The sequence below is a fragment of the Melitaea cinxia genome, chromosome 3 (assembly GCF_905220565.1).
Source record: "Melitaea cinxia chromosome 3, ilMelCinx1.1, whole genome shotgun sequence".
NCBI classification, from domain to species: domain Eukaryota; kingdom Metazoa; phylum Arthropoda; class Insecta; order Lepidoptera; family Nymphalidae; genus Melitaea; species Melitaea cinxia.
Window position 1 is genome coordinate 16,191,083 of NC_059396.1, and position 17,734 is coordinate 16,208,816.

The 17,734-nt window shown below is 34.8% G+C and overlaps 1 protein-coding gene across 1 annotated transcript; it reads left to right on the forward strand.

The window, feature by feature from the left end:
* The first annotated feature begins 553 nt into the window (after positions 1-553).
* Positions 554-16,388, forward strand: LOC123669234 (protein-glucosylgalactosylhydroxylysine glucosidase). Its single transcript, XM_045602858.1, has 14 exons — positions 554-747; positions 1,466-1,797; positions 2,481-2,783; positions 2,990-3,090; positions 3,539-3,674; positions 3,979-4,126; positions 5,874-6,021; positions 7,008-7,098; positions 8,705-8,792; positions 9,073-9,270; positions 10,301-10,469; positions 11,004-11,175; positions 11,699-11,839; positions 16,216-16,388. Exons 1-14 carry the CDS (start codon positions 569-571, stop codon positions 16,323-16,325), a joined length of 2,316 nt encoding a protein of 771 aa, XP_045458814.1. The 5' UTR covers positions 554-568; the 3' UTR covers positions 16,326-16,388.
* Positions 16,389-17,734: the final 1,346 nt, after the last annotated feature.

Here is a 17,734-nt window from a genome sequence, read left to right on the forward strand (position 1 = left end):
AGCAGGGAGCTAAGGAAGCGTTTAGTTACATATTTAATTACACAGAGTCAATGAACTATCACACAGGGTGACATAATTAATTAATTTAGTTATCTTGTAAGCTCCTGTTGAATAATCGAGATGCGAGTTAGTGGGTCTCATCATTTAATACAATCAGGAAGTGACAATTACATTAACAATTCTGTACAAGGGCTGACAAATTCGTAAAGGTAAAATAATACCCATTGCAAAGATACATAACACAATATCAAAACAACAATATAAGCTAAAAAATGGGATTTTTTTACAACAATCAGTTATTGACATTGTTGTGACATGAGTTCAGAATATAGAAACAAAGCGACGACCCTAGTGTTCATTATCGTTTTAAGAGAACAATAAAGTGTGTCATGTCAGCTAGGTCGCGTAATCTACAGGATGACGTCGTAGGACACGGGCGCGATCTGTGTGAACAACAGTTGAAATAAAAACAAAAATAATCAACTGTGATGTTACAATAAAATCAAGGGCCAAATAATAAATAAAAAACAAAAGTTTGTAAAGAAAAAGGTATTATATTTTAACGTGGATGTGGAACTTTTTGGCACGTAATAAGCAAGTGGCTGCCATGATGGGGCTGCTGACAGTGGTAGCCTTGGTGGTGATATATTTGACGACAAGGGGTGGTGGTGGTCACATCGATGTCGAGCATTTAGAAGTCGAAGCAGAGGATGTAAGCGGTGACGCACATATTTTTTCCACTCACAGGTAAATTAAAAATAATTTCATTACATTATTCAAAAAGGTTGTCATTGTTATTTTGAATATACAATAACCATATTTTTTAAACTAACACGAAAATTAAATTACGTTTTAAAATTTGATCAAAATTATTTTTGTTTGTATAAACTAATCGAATTATAAAAACTAAATAAAAAATATGTGTATAGTACGTATATGTATGTATACGATGTAAACAAGAACAATGTGAAAATGCAGTTTGTGTTATATTTCATAACTAGCTGTGCCCGCGACTTCGTCCACGTGGAACCTAACATAAAATTTATTGTTCACTTCGCAGAGTTATAAAATAAATTTATAAAATAAAAGTAGCCTAAGTTACTTCTTATTACATTAGCTATCATCCGGTGAAAGTCCTGTCAATCCTCCATTTGTTAGTAGAGATGAATTGTAATATTGAATTAATAAGGTATTTAATGTAAATATTTTAATATTAAAACAACGAGTAAGTATAAAACAAGTACAGAACTAATCCACTTTTTTTACCCACCTACTTTTTCAAGCTCCTTCGTAATTTTTAAAAAAGTTTATTTTTCGAAAGCACCTCTATGAATGCCTTTATGAATGAAACCGGCACAGTAGTTCTCAAGTTGTAGCGTGAGATATAGGAGATAACCCATAAAGATAAACTTTAAACTCGTATAGCCTATAACTTAATATTAAAAAACCAAATGATTAATTACAGCCTACCATCAGATGACCGTTTCATGCCATCTATAGGAAACGGTCAAATCGCTACCAACGTGTTCAGTGATACCGTATATATGAATGGGCTGTACAATGGCCGTAAAGGCGAGAGTCGGAGGGCAAGAATACCTGCATGGGGAAATATAAGGCTGAAGTCAACATTGACTAACCATCCTTATAGCCCCGTCTACAGCTTGAATACCAAACATGGCGTGTTTCAAGTTACAGTGGACAGAGATAGATCGGTCGTCACCCAACGAATCTATGCACATAGATATTATACAAGAACTATTGTTAATCAAATACACGTTGAACCAAAAACACATGCAGGTAATTTATCTTATATAATAAGGTAATTAATTTTATAGGACTGAAAAATTAATATTAGGTGCATTTTTGTCAGAAAACTATCTAATATATAAAATTCTCGTGTGTTTGTAGTTAAGCTCCTCCGAAACAGCTTGACCGATAGGTGCGAGAATCGGCCAACATCTATTTTTCATTTGCCTAAGTTATAGGGGGAGGGGGGGTAAGAGGGTTCATAAAATATTATGAAATTTTGTGAGCATATCGGTTAGGCCTGAGAATCGGCCAACATCTATTTTTCATTTCCCAAAGTTATAAGGGGGGGGGGGGGGAGGGATTGAGAAGGTTAATAAAATATATGGCAAAACAACGTTTGCGGGGTCAACGAGTTTTGCTATATAATTTCAACAGGCGTTTTATAAGTAAAGTGAAGTTGCTATTTTATTACATCAGTGTAAAGTGGGCATTAAATATTAATTGAAGTTCAAGAGGACACCTTGGTCAAAAAAAATTACTACCCAGTACTTACTAGTTTGATTATAAATTTAAATCGTGCCCATTTAATCTATCCATGTACCAACACATTTAAAAGACTTTTATTGAAATTGAAACCGACTATTACTAAATTATCAAATCAACGTCAGTTGTAGGAGAACGTTTTGTACTCAGTCATGTCGTGTCATGAGTAACAAAGAATTTTGTTTTAGATCCAAATTTTGTCCATCACGAGATATGGATAGCAATAAGTCAGATGCCAGGCCCTGAAAGTAAAGATATCGCCTTCGAATCACCGATTCCTGAAATCATTGAAGACACTATAGTATGGAAAGCGTGTGGGAAGACAAGGGAATCCGAAGACCCAGTATATCAGCCCCTGCCAGTAGACGTGTGTGCGTACTGGACGTCAGTACCTGACCATCTCGTGGTACCACATTTTAGAAGCAAGGTCTTCACATTTGTTATGACGGTGGACAAAAATGAAACATTTGCGAGAAAGGAATTCGTTAAAAGTAAGTATACACGTCACGATAAATAGTAGATAAATGTGTAGGAGAGAATGAGATATATACATTACGCAGTATCTTAAATTCTCGGTGAAAAAAATATCTCGTAAGCCACTTTTCAGAAATTTTAATTCTGCCGCGTTTAAATTGCACAAACACACTTTTTTATATAGTATCAAAATAAAAACCGGTAATTTTACACGTGCGGATAGTATTGCAGGAGGACGGTGAGGAATTGTTCGAGAAGCATGTTCAATATTGGGCAAGGCTCTACCAGGAAGGCGGGATGGAGATCGAAGGAAATCTGCAATTAGTAAGTATGGGATCTTGACATGTCTAAATAATGAATGTCTATTCAGACGTTAAGATCAAAAATGTTGTTGTTAAGATGTAACATAAGGTTTAAAACTAAATGATCTCGCCTAAAGGATCTCGACATGTCTAAATAATGAATGTCTATTCAGACGTTAAGATAAAAATGTTTTTGTTAAGATGTAACATAAGGTTTAAAACTAAATGATCTCGCCAATATGGAGTATGTTTGGTTTTTGAAAAAAATTAAAAACCTAAATGAATATATTCATCATCATCATTACAGCCTATATAGTCCACTGCTGGACATAGGCCTCCACAAGTTCATGTTCAAATGAATATATTAATGTCTTATAATTTGGAAAAATCGTAGCAATTATTATAAAAATATGGTCCCGAAAGTAATAATTTTTGTTATGTAAGTTAATTGATAAAATTATTTCTTTCAGGCTAAAATAGTTAATGGCATATGGTACTATTTCTTGAGTTCGTTACCCTCTGAGGAATCTTATTTACCTCCGGACAGATACTATGGTCTCAGTCCAACCGGACTCGCTAGAGGAGGAACATTCGACGATTATGAAGGTATGTTTAAATTCAAAGAAAATTTTAAATTTACGTATGTTCTTGAAACGTTAAAAATGTCAGCTAAGTATCACATTAGTTTTTAAACTATTTTATTTAAATATTGAGTGCGCTAATCAGCTGTTATATCAGTAAGATTTTTAATAATCTAATAAATTTAGACGGTGTATAAGGTTCATAATGTGAGACTTGTACATTTTTTTACTATACGTAGTCAATATATGTGAGGAAGAAGAAAGACATTCATGTACAATATATTTGTGACATTTGCAATAATCTATTAAACTCCTCATACATTTTTCAGGACACAACTTCTGGGACACAGAAATTTGGATGTTCCCGTCAATACTAATGCTGTATCCTCGATACGCTCGCAAGTTACTTCAATACCGGCTCGACAATGTGTACGTCGCATCTGAGCTAGCTAAACTTACTGGAAATAAAGGATACAGGTAACTATTTCTCGAATGGATTCTTTTTAGGATATATACTTAACTGTGCTTTGTATATTTTCTCGCTCTACTAAAAAGTTTTGCAACGATTGTTGTTAATAATATTGCTCAGTAAAGTGTCACAGGTACATTCTCTAATTCAGCAAAATATGTCTTTACTTGCTGGTACCCGCGACTTCGTCTGCGCAAGATTAGTAGGTACTTCGAGTAGCTTATTATCTTCGCAATCTATCTTTATACCAAAATTCAGCAAAATTGGTTCTGCGACATAAAAATCAATTTGTTACTACCAAATGTGCATTAGAAATATACTATCAATTTTTATTGTATTTATGGTTTACTGTTTTTGCAATAATGGCTCACTCAGAAAAGATAAATATATGCTGTCGCGGACTTTTTTGTAGGGCTAATTAAGATAAACATTTCTCTTAAACATTATATACGTTTAAGCTACAGTTTTTGCAGCACACGCTAGAATAGGTCGCAAATGGCAGATTTTTTTCCGACTTACTTGACAATTATCATTATATTTTAGACAATTCACACACTATCTTTAAAAATTATAGCCTATGTGTAATTCTAATGTATAAACTATATTATTGTAAACTTTCATTAAAGTTTATTCGGTAGTTTTTCCGGTAAATAGAAAGAAACATCCATACATCCATTCATACAAACTTCCGCGTTTATAATATATGTCTTTAGATCTTTATTGTTCGATCTTTTACGATTATTTGACGACTATGAATTCGCAAGTCTTGTAAGAAATTCTATGATAATATATGCATGCACCAGTCTGTATTATATCAGCACGGTAAATTGCAACCTTTACCTTCCGAATATCCAATGGGTTATGTCTAAGAAGAAATTCTGAAACTGAATCAGTATGGTACTACACTCCAACGTTATCGCTAATAGGAAAAAAACGAGTGTGCTTTAGACCATGCGACTGAAGTAAAACTTGGGCTTAAAAATGGGCTTGCACTGTGTCTTAGATATACAAAACGTAACTGGCCATGAGAGAAAGAGAGAAAGAAAATGTGTGCTCGCACCTCTCTCTTTTACTCCATTCGCCTCGATCACACTTCGTAAAACTCTCGTCACGCATTTACTAAATTACTCCCCAAGAAGTTTTTACTTCAAAAACCTTAGAAAATATCATTAAAGCTAAGCTCGATATCCCTCCCTACTAGCTGTTATAATATATGTATCCTATGTTACTTTTACGAAGCCGCGTTGGCGCAACGGTTACAGCCATGGATTGTACATGTTGCGTTGGCTGTTGCGGGTTCGATCCCCGCACATGACGAACATTTGTATTGGCCGTACAGGTGTTTGTCGTGGTCTGGGTATTTGTGCAGTCCTTGTGGGTCTCCCTACCGTGCCTCGGAGAGCACGTTAAGCCGTCGGTCCCGGTTGTTATCATGTACACCTAATAGCGATCGTTACTCATAGTAGGGAATATATCCGCCAACCCGCATTGGAGCAGAGTGGTGGATTAAGCTCTGATCCTTCTCCTACATGGGAAAAGAGGCCTATGCCCAGTAGTGGGATATTACAGGCTGAAGCAAATATTACTTTTACTATCTCCAAGAATACGTGTGTGTGTGTGAATATGTGTATGTGTGTCAATGATGATCCGTTTAGTACTTGTACTTGAGTACGTGAAAGTGTAACAAATCAACTTATATTCATATTTATAATATTAATTAGGGATTAAGGATTATATCGGTGTCTATTATTTTAGGTTTCCTTGGGAGAGTGCGTACACGGGTGTCGAAGTAACGCAACCGTGCTGTCCCGATGTAGCGGAGTTCCAGCAACACGTGACAGGTTGCATATCGTTCGCGGCCAGACAGTATCTGGCCGTGACCAGGGATGAAGACTGGTTGAAGGTATTTAATTACCGAATAGTTAATAAAATGTGTATCGTAAAAAACCTGATTGCCTTTACATTTATATTTAAAAGAAAAAAATTAAGCAAATAAGTGTTTAAAATTTGGCATATATTCCGTTTCACAGAAATCTATATGTTCTTCATCATCATTCATCATCATCATTTCAGCCTATTACAGTCCACTGCTGGACATAGGCCTCCACAAGTTGGCGCCAAAAATGCGTTAACTCATGTGTGTTGCCCATAGTCACCACGCTGGGCAGGCGGGTTGGCGACCGCAGGGCTGGCTTTGTCGCACCGAAGACGCTGCTGCTCGTCTTCGGCCTGTGTATTTCAAAGCCAGCAGTTAGATGGTTATCCCGCCACCGGTCGGCTTTTTAAGTTCCAAGATGGTAGCGGAACTGTGTTATCCCTTAGTCGCCTCTTACGGCACCCACGGGAAGAAAGGGGGTGGCTATATTCTTTAATGCCGTAACCACTCAGCAAATTTCAATTAATTAATGCGAGCTATGTTAACGGAGGTTAAACATTAACTCTAAACGAGACTTTTACTATAATCCTCAAGAGTTAACTTGAGACACCTACCAATAAGAATGATTATTGAAACGCAACTTTATAGTATTTAAACAGAGGATCTTTTATTTAAAATAAAACAAACATTATCGATTCTAATATAAAAGTATGTTCTTATACAAAAATAAGTTTTATTTTTAAAATGTTTTTCGCTAATGTTGGGCTTTTTCAAAATTGTATTATCAAGCTACATATCCGCGTTTGATTTAACAATATCAAATAGAAGTAAAATAAAAAAACCAGAAGAAAAAAAAACTAAAATGTTAACAGTGGTATACTTAAACTTAACATATTTTGTTTTCACTCATAATTTATAATGTATTATTTCGTCGAACCGAAGCCTACAGGGCTTAAAGGTATGTAGCAAAGATTTAGTAAAAGTAGCTTTAGCAATACTATGGAATGTTCCAGCATGGTGGATGTTCTATTGTCACTAACATCGCGGACTTTTGGGCTTCACGAGCCGTCATCAACTACACGACGGGACTCTATGATATTGAAAGTAAGTAACGGTCTAACATTCGAAAAAGTAAAAACTTAGGTAATGAGACCTTATCACGTACGAGTTCTATTATTTTAAGAGCCCTAATCATGCATAATAAAGGCATGCAAAATATGCATTAAAATGAAGGTAGGGTAAGATTTAGATAAAATGTTTTAGTGGATTTAATCAAATTTTTGTTTGAGCGCTTAAACTGTAATTTAGCTAATATACCAAAATTTGTTTCACTGAAGATATATTCACTGTAGTGAGATTAATTTATAGATGAAATTATTGATGAATAATGAGTACAAAAATTGGATTATGTACTTATTTGCTCAAAAGATTACTTAGGATCTAAAGACGTTAAGTCAAAATCGTTCTAATAACATTTAAATCGCAAAAGTTTTTAATATTGTTGTTTAATAAACATTGTTCTTTTGTAGATTTAATGAAATTTTGCTAGAATAAAGTTTATATATCATAATTTTTAATTATTATGAGCTATATGTTCTTGTGAGAAAGTATTATATAATCAGATGAGGCAGAGTTGGATCGGTAGTATGGAGGGGAGGAGAATCATCTCATTTGATATGAGATCTCTACCCTCCATAGTCGTTAGCTAACGAATAATTTATACAGACAAACTATGAAATACTTATAACATAGCTTGACTACGTTATGTTAACATTTTCCAAGTAACAATCGCTCGCAAGCTTTATAGTATAACAACCTCAATAAAAATGTATTTAAAAAAACTATTATATAAATAAAAAAAATCGGTATAAAAATAAAAAAATCTTACTCTTTTATTTAAGATCTTAATATCGTTCCATATTGGGAACCTAATTTGTTAATATTTTTCTTAAAAATATTTTTGTCTATTGTACTTTCAAATTAATTTAAAGTAGTTAGGTAATATAAAAAATGTGTGGCGACAATTTGACGAGGACATCGATATTTTATTTTAGATAGGAGATAGGATGAATGTCAAACGTTTCAAAACTCTCTGAAAAACTATCATCATTACAGCCTATACAGTCCACTGCTGGACATAGGCCTCCACAAGTTTACGCCAAAAATAACGTGAACTCATGTGTTTTGCCCATAGTCACCACGCTGGGCAGGCGGGTTGGTGAAAAACTAGATTTAAGTTTATTTTACTAAAACAAAATAATGTTTTTGAAATATATGAGAGATATCTTTATAGAAGAATAGATAGAATAGATCCTCGTATTAAAATAAAATTAATATTATTAATGATTTTTTTTTTTTTTGGTACTCCTGGTATGTTTGGTTGAAATAATAATTAAATAGTCATACAGGTGTTTGCCGTGGTCTGGATGTTTGTGCAGTTCTTGTGGGTTTCCTCAGCGTACCTTGGATAGGATATTAAGCCGTCGGTCCCGGCTAAAATCATGTACACCCGATAGCGATCATTACTAATAGTAGGAAATATATCCGCCAACCCGCATTGGAGTAGCGTGGTGTATTAAGCTCTGATCGTTCTGCTACATGGGGAAAGAGGTTTACGCCCAGCAGTGGGATAGTACAGGCTGAAGTGTTTTTTTTAAATCAAATCCTCCAGTTTCTATTCGTTTCTTATTGTATTTTCCCATGTACTCAGATGTGATGGGTCCAGATGAAGATCACAGCAACATCACAAACTCCGTCTTCACTAACGTCGTCGCCGGTTATTCTCTGTATTTAGCGCAGTGAGTATCATTGTTTTTGCTAAGGTTCAATCGAATTATGAAATGAGATTTCAAGCACCAATTTTTGTTGTTATTTAACATAAAATGTATTCATTAAAAATCCAGGAGCAGTAGGTCTCTCTTACTATCGCATTCTATTTTTGCTGTTATTTATCTTAGATGGTGTGAGTTTCTTGTTATGAAAAAAACACTTATGAAGCTAACTTTAAACATTTAATTGAATGTTCCAAAAAAAATGAGACCAAGAAAAACAACATATATAACTTAATTTTCTTTCTAGATACGTATCCTGTCTCTGCAAATCTTACTACATGGCGAAGGCTCCAGACCACTGGGCAGACATAGCCTGGAGTCTGGCGATGCCGTATGACGAGATCCTGGACTACCACCCACAATACCAGGGTTATAAGCGAGGGGAGTTCATCAAACAGGCCGATGCTATCCTGCTTGGGTTTCCTCTGCAGTACCCTATGAATATGTAAGAAATGCAGTTTTTGTATTTGGTAAATTATCGTAGTTGTTTGAAGAATTTAAAAATAAAATGTCCTGTTAACGGTATAGTGGAAATTCAAACTGAACACATAAGGGATTAATTAATAAATAAGCACCTCACACTTAACGGCTCTTGCTAGAATTCTGTGTTGGGGACCGATAAACACACGTAATAAACAACCACAGATGGCCATGAGCGAGGATCGAATCCGCGACCGCCCATGCGAATATTTATATGGTTTTAATTTTTTATGTTACGTCTCTAATACTAATTTAGGTGCATCTCAATAATCAACTTAGAGGCCCAGGAAATATCAGCCATATTTGTTAAATCAAAGCTCAAAAAGATGAATTAGCCCTTTATGAATAGTTAAAATAATTTTCCATCTAATATTAAAATGGACACTACTTGTGTTTTGTCTTCGTTTAAATAACGCTCACGGTCAAAATCATTGTTTCATCTTAACCGTTTGCTCGTCGTAAGTGTGAATAATTTATAGCAGGTCGTAGTTCCGTTTATGATGACATCAAAACACTATTATACAACCGATTGATATTGATCAATCACAGTAATTTAGGAGCTATTTTGACTTGTGAGATTTGTAATGACCCACATTACACAATACACACATTCATTGAGATATATAGCAAAAAATTGATAAAGATAATAAAATTGTGTTTCTATTCAGCCCCTATTATTATTATTAATGCTTTTAAAAGTATAATAGTTACATGAAACTAACAATGACATAAAAATCCTTCGGTGAAGTTTAAAGTGACCCTGCCTTTTGCTCCAGGGACTGTGGGTTCGGTTCAAGGTCTAGCTGACCCAGCAAACGTTGTTTTGACTCATGTATATATTACATAATCATCACATCAGCGTATCGCAGTCCACTACTGGACATAGGCTTCCACAAGTTCGAGCCAAAAATGGCGTGAATTCATGTGTGTTTATCTTTTGAGATTGAGGTACTTCAACAGTCGGGTTGTTCTTACTATTACTGGTAAATTTCTAGCTCAACTCGAGCGAACGACCTGAACTACTACGAGACGGTGACGCGCGGCACCGGCCCCGCCATGACGTGGAGCATGCACGCTGTCGGACAGCTCGACGTCGACGATCCTCTGAAGGCTGCTAAACTGTTCAATAAGACCTTTAATGGCTACGTCAGAGAACCTTTTAAGGTAAGCTATTATAAGCAGTAATTTCCTTTCTTTTTTTAATCAGTCAACAACTTTTGATTAATGTTGCAGACCCTTCCAGCTCTGTTATAATAAGATCAAGAAAGTTTTGAGATAGGATTTGTCTATATTTTTTGTGAAAAGTATTATTTAATATTTTTATACATAACAGAAATTAAAATTTACATATTTAAGAGAAAATTTAAAATTACATATAAAAGAGAAATAACGTTATCAATATTGTAAATATGTATTTTATTAAGTAAGCGAGAAATAAATACAGCAAATAACAAAATATTATTAGGACATTAAATTTAAAACTATTTCTTATTTTTTCCTATAAAGAAAATAGTTGCTCTCTTAGCCTGGACACTAGAAATAAAAGATATTTTTTGGGTTAATGACTGTAACACTTGATCGTAACACTTTGGTAGACTAATTTAATTCTGCAAAAGTTTTGACTCAGATTTACTATTATGCAATTAAAAAGAAATATTTTAACAAGAATTGTCCAAAAAAACACTCACTATTGACCAGGTCTGGAGTGAGCTCCATCGTCCGCACGTGGGCGCGGTGAACTTTCACACAGCAATGGGCGGCTTCCTGCAGGCGCTGGTGTTTGGGTACGGCGGGCTGCGGGTCACGCTCGACCACCTCGAGTTACGACACCCGCAACTACCACCTGAGGCTACTCGCTTTAAAATCAAAGGTAAACTAAGAAAATGTGCACAATAGCATCCTCTAAAATATCAGCGTTGGAACACATTCTAACTTTACTAGGCAGTCGTGGGATTAACGCAGTTCTACCTAGTAAATGGTTTTGAGGATAAGCGTAATGCATGATGGTTACTTGGGATTGGGATGGTTGGACGGGACAAAATGTATTAACGGGCTCGTGGGTATTGTTAATTTAAAAAGTCCTATAAACGTCCCACTGTTAGTTACTAGTCTCTTAATATGAAGGCAAATGGTTGGAGCAGATAAATCTTACTACTTAAGTGAAAAAGAATAATTAAAAAAATATATATGTATCAGTATGAACATGAACGCGAAATTTGGTAATATTTCATAATAGGTTGATCTTGAAATTACGAGCGACGAAACATTTGTTAAAGAAATACTTAGACATAGACTTTGGCATAGCGGATTTTTAAAAGAGGTTAGTAATAATGCCACTTAATCAACTTGAATCAACTCTCAACCTTTACAATAATGTACTCTATTATTTTTAGGTTTTAAGTACCTGGGATCAAACCTGACGCTGGATATCGGTATTACGGAAACAACTTTAACAGTTTCTTCGGTAGACGACAACTGGCCTCTCATCATGAACAATGGAAAATACAACGTAACATTGGTTCCAGGATTAACAGGTAATTCTATGTTAACTTTTATTATTTTATAGTAAAATTTTATCAAACTTTTTTTATACTGTGTCTATCCTGAACTGGTAGATGCTTTTGTGCGTATATGGAAGAAATAAAAGCAGTAAAGCAGTAGAGCACTAAATAATATAGCCACCCTTTTCCCGTTGGTGTCGTAAGAGGTCACTAAGGGGTAACACAGTTCCACTACCACCTCGGAACTTACAAAGCCGACCGATGGCGGGATAACCATCCAACTGCTGGCTTTGAAATACAAAATCAGTTCAACAGTAATATTTATTATAAAAATTTAAGATTTTATGATCAATATTTAACAATATTTTTTCATTGCACTCGTTTTCGAATTCTTGATATAAATATATATTTATTTTTGCATGTATCAACTCTGACGACATTTAAAACTGAGCCTAATCTCACTACGAGTCATATTCAAGATGAACGTTCATTCTGAACTCTATTAAGGGCTCCCATGATTTTCTCAGCTATGTAGCGCTGACGCTGTAAACATCGATAGGGTTAACAGCAACACGCGTACCGAAAGGAACGAAACAGTTGTATAAATAATTTTAGAGCAAGCAACCAAACAATACAGTTGGCCATGTTATGTTCATAGCATTGGAGGTCACTAAAATATTTGGTTGGACTTTTTTTTAAAGGTTATTTATTTGTGACTGTGTGACTTGTGCTGTATGAAGATAATTCGAAGAAAATGATGTCGAATCATCGTTTTTAAAATCAAAATTAATTCACTCACTTCGTCATAATTATGTGCTAGAATTGTGCCTTAGTGTTCATAGAAACCTAATAAAGATAAATAAAATAAGAAGATAAGAAGTAAACCAGTATTTTTTTATCTTTACAACCATTCAATAGAAAATTTACTACACCTGATTTTAATCAACGTATTTGTTTAACACGTAACCCTCGATAAATCATTTACGATAAGGTAATTGTAAACATAAATGTGTCAGTTGAGTGTGATAGATTAGCGCCGCTGTTGGTTATTTCGTAGATATTACAAGGCTACTTATGTATATATCTAGACCATAAATATCTCTATAAAAAGCGTGAACCATTTTCTTTTATTTTAATTCGATTTGTACTATATTTCAATTTCGATTTCCGCATATTAAAACTGTTAAAGAAATGTATAAAAAAATAGCGACAATGAATTTCCTTTCTTTGTTATTTCTGAATATCTGAGTCTAAATTTTACGTCTACACAGTTTAAGATTGTCTATTTCATTTGTAATAAAAGATTGCAATATAAAAAATTGTAAAAAACTTACGATTTTATGATTTTAATAAGTGATTGAAAGTCTCGAAATGCGAATGGATAAGAATTTCTTATTTGGATTGCTTCTGAAGTCGATAGAACGAGAATTGACAAAATCAAACTTTATTTGGAAGATTTATCCTTCACTCAAATAAAACTCAATGTCACTTAATAACAAAGACTCTTAAAGTTTATCGTTTTAACCAAAAAGAACATAATTACATATACTAAATCAAACTTATATATATATATATATATATATATAATACAAAATTAAACCAATGGGTATTTTTTTATATCTAGTAACATCGAATAGTTTAGTCGAAGCTGGAAAGAAGTCCATAAATTGTTAGCTAATTTAGTCACGATGATCCGTGACTCGTAATTTTCCAAAAATGAGGTATATTTCCAATTTCCATCAACATATTAATTTGTTTTCTTTACTCCCGTATTAGACTTTTTATCATATTATTATACTAGATCGTTCAATAAGTCCCGAGACTAACCTGGAAATGGCGCATATATTAAAAACTCTTTTGATTTTTAAAAAGTACTGGCTATCAATATAAGAATATGTGTCAAATTTTTAAAAATGGAACAATAAAATTATTGATTTTGAAACATTTAAGTGACGCTACGGTTGTAATTTCGATACAATGAAAAAAAACGAGTTTCGCGTGTTGATAAAACATTGTTTTTTAATAGGAAAAAATACCGTTGAAGCACAGCAATGGCTTATAAAATGTTATGCAGGATCAGCTCCCTCTAAAGCAACCATTTGTCGGTGGTATGCCGACTTCAAACGCGGTCGCATGGACACCAATGATGGGGAACGCTCAGGTCGTCCAAATGAAGCAGTGACTCAACAAAATATTAACCAAGTCCTCAAAATCGTATTGGAAGATCGGAAGGTAAAAGTGCGAGAGATAGCCGAGATAGTGAAGATTTCAGCTGGTAGTGTTTTCACTATTTTACATAAAAATTTGGTCATGAAAAAGCTTTTTTCTAAGTGGGTGCCGCGTTTGCTTACAACTAATCAAAAGGAACAACGTATCAATGATTCAGAGCGATGTTTGGCGCTGATGAATCATAATAAAAAGGATTTTTTACGTCGGTATGTAACAATGGATGAAACCTGGATATACCATTTCACTCCGGAATCCAATCGGCAGGCAATGGAGTGGAGAGCGGCTGGTGAAAGCCGCCCGAAGTGTCCAAAGACTCAGAAATCGGCCGGTAAGGTTATGGCGTCCATATTTTGGGATGCGCATGGAATACTTTTCATCGACTACCTTGAAAAGGGGCAAAATATAAATAGTGACTATTACATGTGCTTATTGGAGCGATTGAAGTACGAAATTGCGGATAAACGGCCTCACATGAACAAAAAGAAATTGGTGTTTCACCAGGACAACGCGCCTTGTCACAAGTCCGTGAGAACGATGGCCAAAATTAACGAATTAGGCTTCGAATTGCTTCCTCATCCCCCTTATTCGCCAGACTTGGCCCCCAGGAATTACTGGCTGTTTGCAGACTTCAAAAAAATGCTTCAGGGTAAGAAATTTGACTCAAATAGTGAAGTTATCGCAGCAACGGAGGCTTATTTTGAAGCCAAAGACAAATCGTTCTACACACATGGGATAGAAAAGTTAGAAAAGCGTTGGAGGGACTGTATCGCTCTTGGAGGAGACTATGTTGATGAATAAAAAGTAATTTTATAAAAAAGACCTTTTTTTAGTACTTAGTCTCGGGACTTATTGAACCACGTGTTATATTTATCTTTCCATCAATCACCAATATTTGTGTCGCTTATGAATGACCGTCACAGATAAGCTTACTTAATTACATCAAAGATTTTTGTTATGGAAACAGCCAGGAACAGCTACCCGAGCTTATAAGAACTTGTAGGTCGCTGTCATAAATAATCTAGTAATATGTTCTTGGCTAAATGAACTAAGGCATAAGGCAGGCCAAAATCTATTCGATAGAGTTATGGCAGAGTTGATATCTGACTGTTACTAACCGAAAAATGAAACAATAAAAATTAATTTTATCCAGAATTTATGTTAGAGCTATAACCAAATACCACCCAGAGCAGACTTAGCATGCCAGGCAGCTAGGCTATACTACAATAATAATAAATTTTACTAAAGTTACAGGGCATTTAAATTGTTATATAAGTGCAATTTTTGATATTTTAAGAAATATGTTTATGTCATATGGAAAGAATGAACAAGTACTTACATGTGCTAAACTTCCAGTTAAAGGATATACTGTTTTGGAGTTCATACATTACAAATTAGCTGATCTGCAAACGAATTTAAAATATGGTACACCACTTAGCTCAAAATAAATAAAAAAACTACATAACATATTATTTATTTTGCATTAAACTTGCGGTATTTGGTTTTTTGCGACGAATATGAGAATGTAATACGAGACGTAGTAACGTCGCTAAATTTCAATCTATAAGACATTTGAAAGAAATGTAATGCGCGAAGACAGTATAATATAATTATTTTAAGCTACTGTAATTTTAATGCCAGATAACATGCTGATATTGATTTGACATTTCAGTAATCGATGTGCTCTTGATCAATTGTTTTAAATAAGGTACACCTACTGAAAATGTATAGGTAGGTACTAATATTACAAAAGTGAAAAATAATTAATAGTTTAAATGTCCTTAGAAATGTAACTACAATAACTAAAAGTGATAACTACACTACGAAGCGTTGTTAGTGGAACAATTGAAATAATGATTTTATTATTTCTAAGTCCTATTTACTTTGTATTAAAAAGTCACTGATTACCGCAATTGATAACAGCGTTTTTTTTACACCACCATAATGGCAAACGGTCCCTACAGACTACAGTTCGCCGTTTCCATTGCAGTTTGCCGCTCAGTGGTAAGCGATTACTGTAGCCTATATTCACCTGCTACATCAGGAGCAGCACAAGTACGTTGCCAACCCTATCATGACCCTCGAGCGTTGTTGATTATCTATATCTTTTTTCATACTAAATAAATTAAGAAAAATAAATAAATTTTTCAGGTTTTATTATCATTATATCTTTTTTTTTTCAGTAACTCTAGCCGGTGCGGGGCCGTTCACGATCAGATCAGTACCTTGGAAGAACTGCAAGCTGCCGGCGGACAAGATAGGACAGAACTATCTACGACCCATAGGATTATAGACTTGCCATGTATTTACCATATAACAAATAGACTGCTTCTAATTAAATATATTAATAAATTTACTGTCCTTTTTATTTTATACTACATATGGGTTATGACTAAATTTAAATTGACTGTTTAAAAGAGTTACTGATAGTTTCTTGTTCATTTTTCTCGCCAGAATCCATATTTCGAATCGGTGGTAGCTCAATTAATTTAATACTAAAGCAAAAACTATTATAGATATAATTTTTAAAATAATGACTTAAAAAGGTTACATCATTAAATATTAGAAATATATTTATGATGTATTAAAGATTAAACTAGAAAAACTTATTTGATAAACTTTTGCAGGGTGGTATGTATAACCACATGAGTACTTTATTGAAATTGTTAAAAATTATCATCTCAATGGCAAAACACAGTAAGCCTATCCAAAAATGGAGTAACTTATTATAATATTAACCACACAGGGCATTGCACAGGGCTCAATTATCGGCTCTACTGAGTACTTATATGTAAACGACACGGTTAATATCGTCAAAAATCGTCAAACAAGCCCAGGACGTATTGCAACATAATTTTAATCAACTCGGTAAACGAGCACATGATGTAAGTCTGATAATAAACGCTCAAAAAACGAAGTATATACACATTTACTCATTTCCCAAGAAGACGGATATCAGACCTACTATCGTGGCTCACAACCACTCTAATTTGCATTCCCCATGCAGTCTAAATTGTTCGTGAGTAGAAATGGAACAAGTGATGGCACATATGTACAAAGGTTTAGTAAACGATGACGGATTCACCTGAGGTCCGCTAAAAATCAGGATCCATATTAAGCAAACCTAGTATACTCAAAGTCAAATTACCATACGAGACATTGCGACCTATATGTGGCCTTGATTGCCTCGGTTATGGTATTAGTAGCTACGGCAGATCCTGCAAATCAAACTTGGAATAGTTACAACTTGCATTTAAGATTACGTAAAACACTTGTGACTAAACGCACACTAAAAGTATAATTATAAGCGCAACTATGAGCGGCTCTTTGGCCATTGCAATGTAATGAATATAATTAATTAATAATTCAACTTTGTTATATGAAAAGCTTGTACTGTGTGGCTACGGTACTAAAGAATTTAGCCACCCCCTCTCTTTCCGTGGGTGTCGTAAGAGGCGACTAAGGGATATCACAGTTTCGCTACCACCTTGGAACTTAAAAAACCCGACCGGTGGCGGGATAACCATCCAACTGCTGACTTTGAAATACACAGGCCGAAGACGGGCAGCAGCGTCTTCGGTGCGACAAAGTCAGTACTGCGGTCACCAACCCGCCTGCCCAGCGTGGTGACTATGGGCAAAACACACTAGTTCACGTTATTTTTGGCGTAAACTTGTGGAGGCCTATGTCCAGCAGTGGACT